The sequence below is a fragment of the Urocitellus parryii genome, chromosome 7 (assembly GCF_045843805.1).
Source record: "Urocitellus parryii isolate mUroPar1 chromosome 7, mUroPar1.hap1, whole genome shotgun sequence".
NCBI classification, from domain to species: domain Eukaryota; kingdom Metazoa; phylum Chordata; class Mammalia; order Rodentia; family Sciuridae; genus Urocitellus; species Urocitellus parryii.
In genome coordinates, this window is record NC_135537.1 from 174,034,544 (window position 1) to 174,036,721 (window position 2,178).

At 45.0% G+C, this 2,178-nt stretch overlaps 1 protein-coding gene across 1 annotated transcript; it reads left to right on the top strand.

Moving 5' to 3' along the window:
- The first annotated feature begins 656 nt into the window (after positions 1-656).
- Kcnj16 (potassium inwardly rectifying channel subfamily J member 16) lies at positions 657-1,916 on the top strand. Its single transcript, XM_026401355.2, has one exon. The coding sequence runs from the start codon at positions 657-659 to the stop codon at positions 1,914-1,916; it is 1,260 nt and encodes a 419-aa protein (XP_026257140.2).
- Positions 1,917-2,178: the final 262 nt, after the last annotated feature.

Below are 2,178 nucleotides of genomic sequence, written 5' to 3' on the forward strand. Positions count from 1 at the left end.
GTGTGGGAAGAAGACAAAGCAGCAGGCAGTGGAGTTGAGGACCACTTATTAGCAACCAGCACGTAAGTTCCATTAAGTGGAGGTAGAAACTCTTTCTTGTGTTGTTCTCCAAGGAAAACTGTATGGATTCAGCACTGGGAACACTTATAAGACTGCTGGACAAATAACCAAATTATAGTTTACCTTTGTCTATTATGAATTAGTTTGTTTTCTAGATGCCCTCATGCAAGAGGAGTCTACAAAAACAAAAGCCAATGTTCTCTATCCTCAGGTCCGAAAGAGTAGTGAGGCATCATTTGGTATAATCATGGTGTTCCCCCAAGCTTTCCGCATATAGAAAAAAAAATTGTTATTTTCTCTAATTGCATATTTTGTTGCTATCATGACTCTATTGAATTCTAAACTGAAATGAGAAATCAACACTGAATGTCTCTATGGTTCACACAAAGTCGTAGCTATTTCAGATGGCAGATAATTGCTGCAGATTTGTCCAACGGCTATGAAGGTAGAAATCCAAAGCTAGAGTTCAGTGGGTTTAATTTTCTTATTTATTTATTTTTAGATCTTAAGTGAAAAAAAAAATCAAGAACCATTAACACCCCTAGAACGATTACTGCTCCAGAACTCAACTGAATGCTCTAAAGACACAACGGAGAATGAGCTATTACGGCAGCAGCTATCGAATTGTAAACGTGGACTCCAAATACCCAGGCTACCCCCCAGAGCACATCGTAGCGGAGAAGAGGAGGGCCAGACGGCGTCTCTTGCACAAAGACGGCAACTGCAATGTGTACTTCAAGCACATTTTTGGGGAATGGGGGAGTTACATGGTGGACATTTTCACCACTCTGGTGGACACCAAATGGCGCCACATGTTTGTGATCTTTTCTTTGTCTTACATTCTCTCCTGGTTGATCTTTGGCTCCGTCTTTTGGCTGATCGCCTTTCATCACGGAGACCTGCTCAATGACCCAGACATCACACCTTGTGTCGACAATGTTCACTCTTTCACGGGGGCATTTTTATTCTCCCTGGAGACCCAGACCACCATCGGGTACGGTTACCGCTGTGTCACCGAGGAGTGCTCGGTGGCAGTGCTCACGGTGATCCTGCAGTCCATCTTAAGCTGCATCATCAACACCTTCATCATTGGAGCTGCCCTGGCCAAAATGGCAACTGCCCGAAAGAGAGCCCAGACCATCCGATTTAGCTATTTTGCTCTGATAGGCATGAGGGATGGGAAGCTGTGCCTCATGTGGCGCATTGGTGATTTCCGACCAAACCACGTGGTAGAAGGGACCGTGAGAGCCCAGCTTCTCCGCTATACAGAAGACAGCGAAGGGCGGATGACCATGGCGTTTAAAGACCTCAAGTTAGTCAATGACCAGATCATTCTGGTGACCCCGGTGACAATCGTTCACGAGATCGACCAGGAGAGTCCTCTGTATGCCCTCGATCGCAAAGCAGTGGCCAAAGACAACTTTGAGATCTTGGTGACCTTTATCTACACTGGTGATTCTACTGGGACCTCACACCAATCGAGGAGCTCCTATGTGCCCCGAGAAATCCTCTGGGGCCACAGGTTTAATGACGTCTTGGAGGTGAAGAGGAAGTATTACAAAGTGAATTGCTTGCAGTTTGAGGGAAGTGTGGAAGTGTATGCCCCCTTTTGCAGTGCCAAGCAGCTGGACTGGAAAGACCAGCAGCTCCACAACATGGGGAAGTCATCACCCGTCCGAGAATCCTGTACCTCAGACACCAGTGTCAGAAGAAGGTCCTTTAGTGCCGTTGCCATCGTCAGCAGCTGTGAAAACCCAGAGGAGACCACCACCGCTGTCGAGGAGGAGTGTAAGGAAGCTCCTTATCGGAAAGCTCTCCTGACTCTAAATCGAGTCTCCATAGAGTCCCAGATGTAATCCTGCACACAAGCAGGGCTACTGCTTGATCACTTTATCTTCAGCCAATCAGCCAATCACCTAAGGCAAGTAGTTGTAATCATGGCTTTAAAAAATGTTACAGCTGTGTTCTGGTGATGGTAGTGAGTAGGTTAAACTCATAAAAAATAATATAGAAACTCCATAGCTTTATGTCATTAAAATTTATTTTTTTTTTTGCTAGCAAATTTGGTTTAGAAATCTATTATGAAGACTAACAGAGTAAGTTTCATCTCCTTTCATT

Bases quoted from the DNA above. Each gene is read 5' to 3' on its own strand.
- Kcnj16 (XM_026401355.2), top strand. From the start codon at position 657: ATGAGCTATTACGGCAGCAGCTATCGAATTGTAAACGTGGACTCCAAA.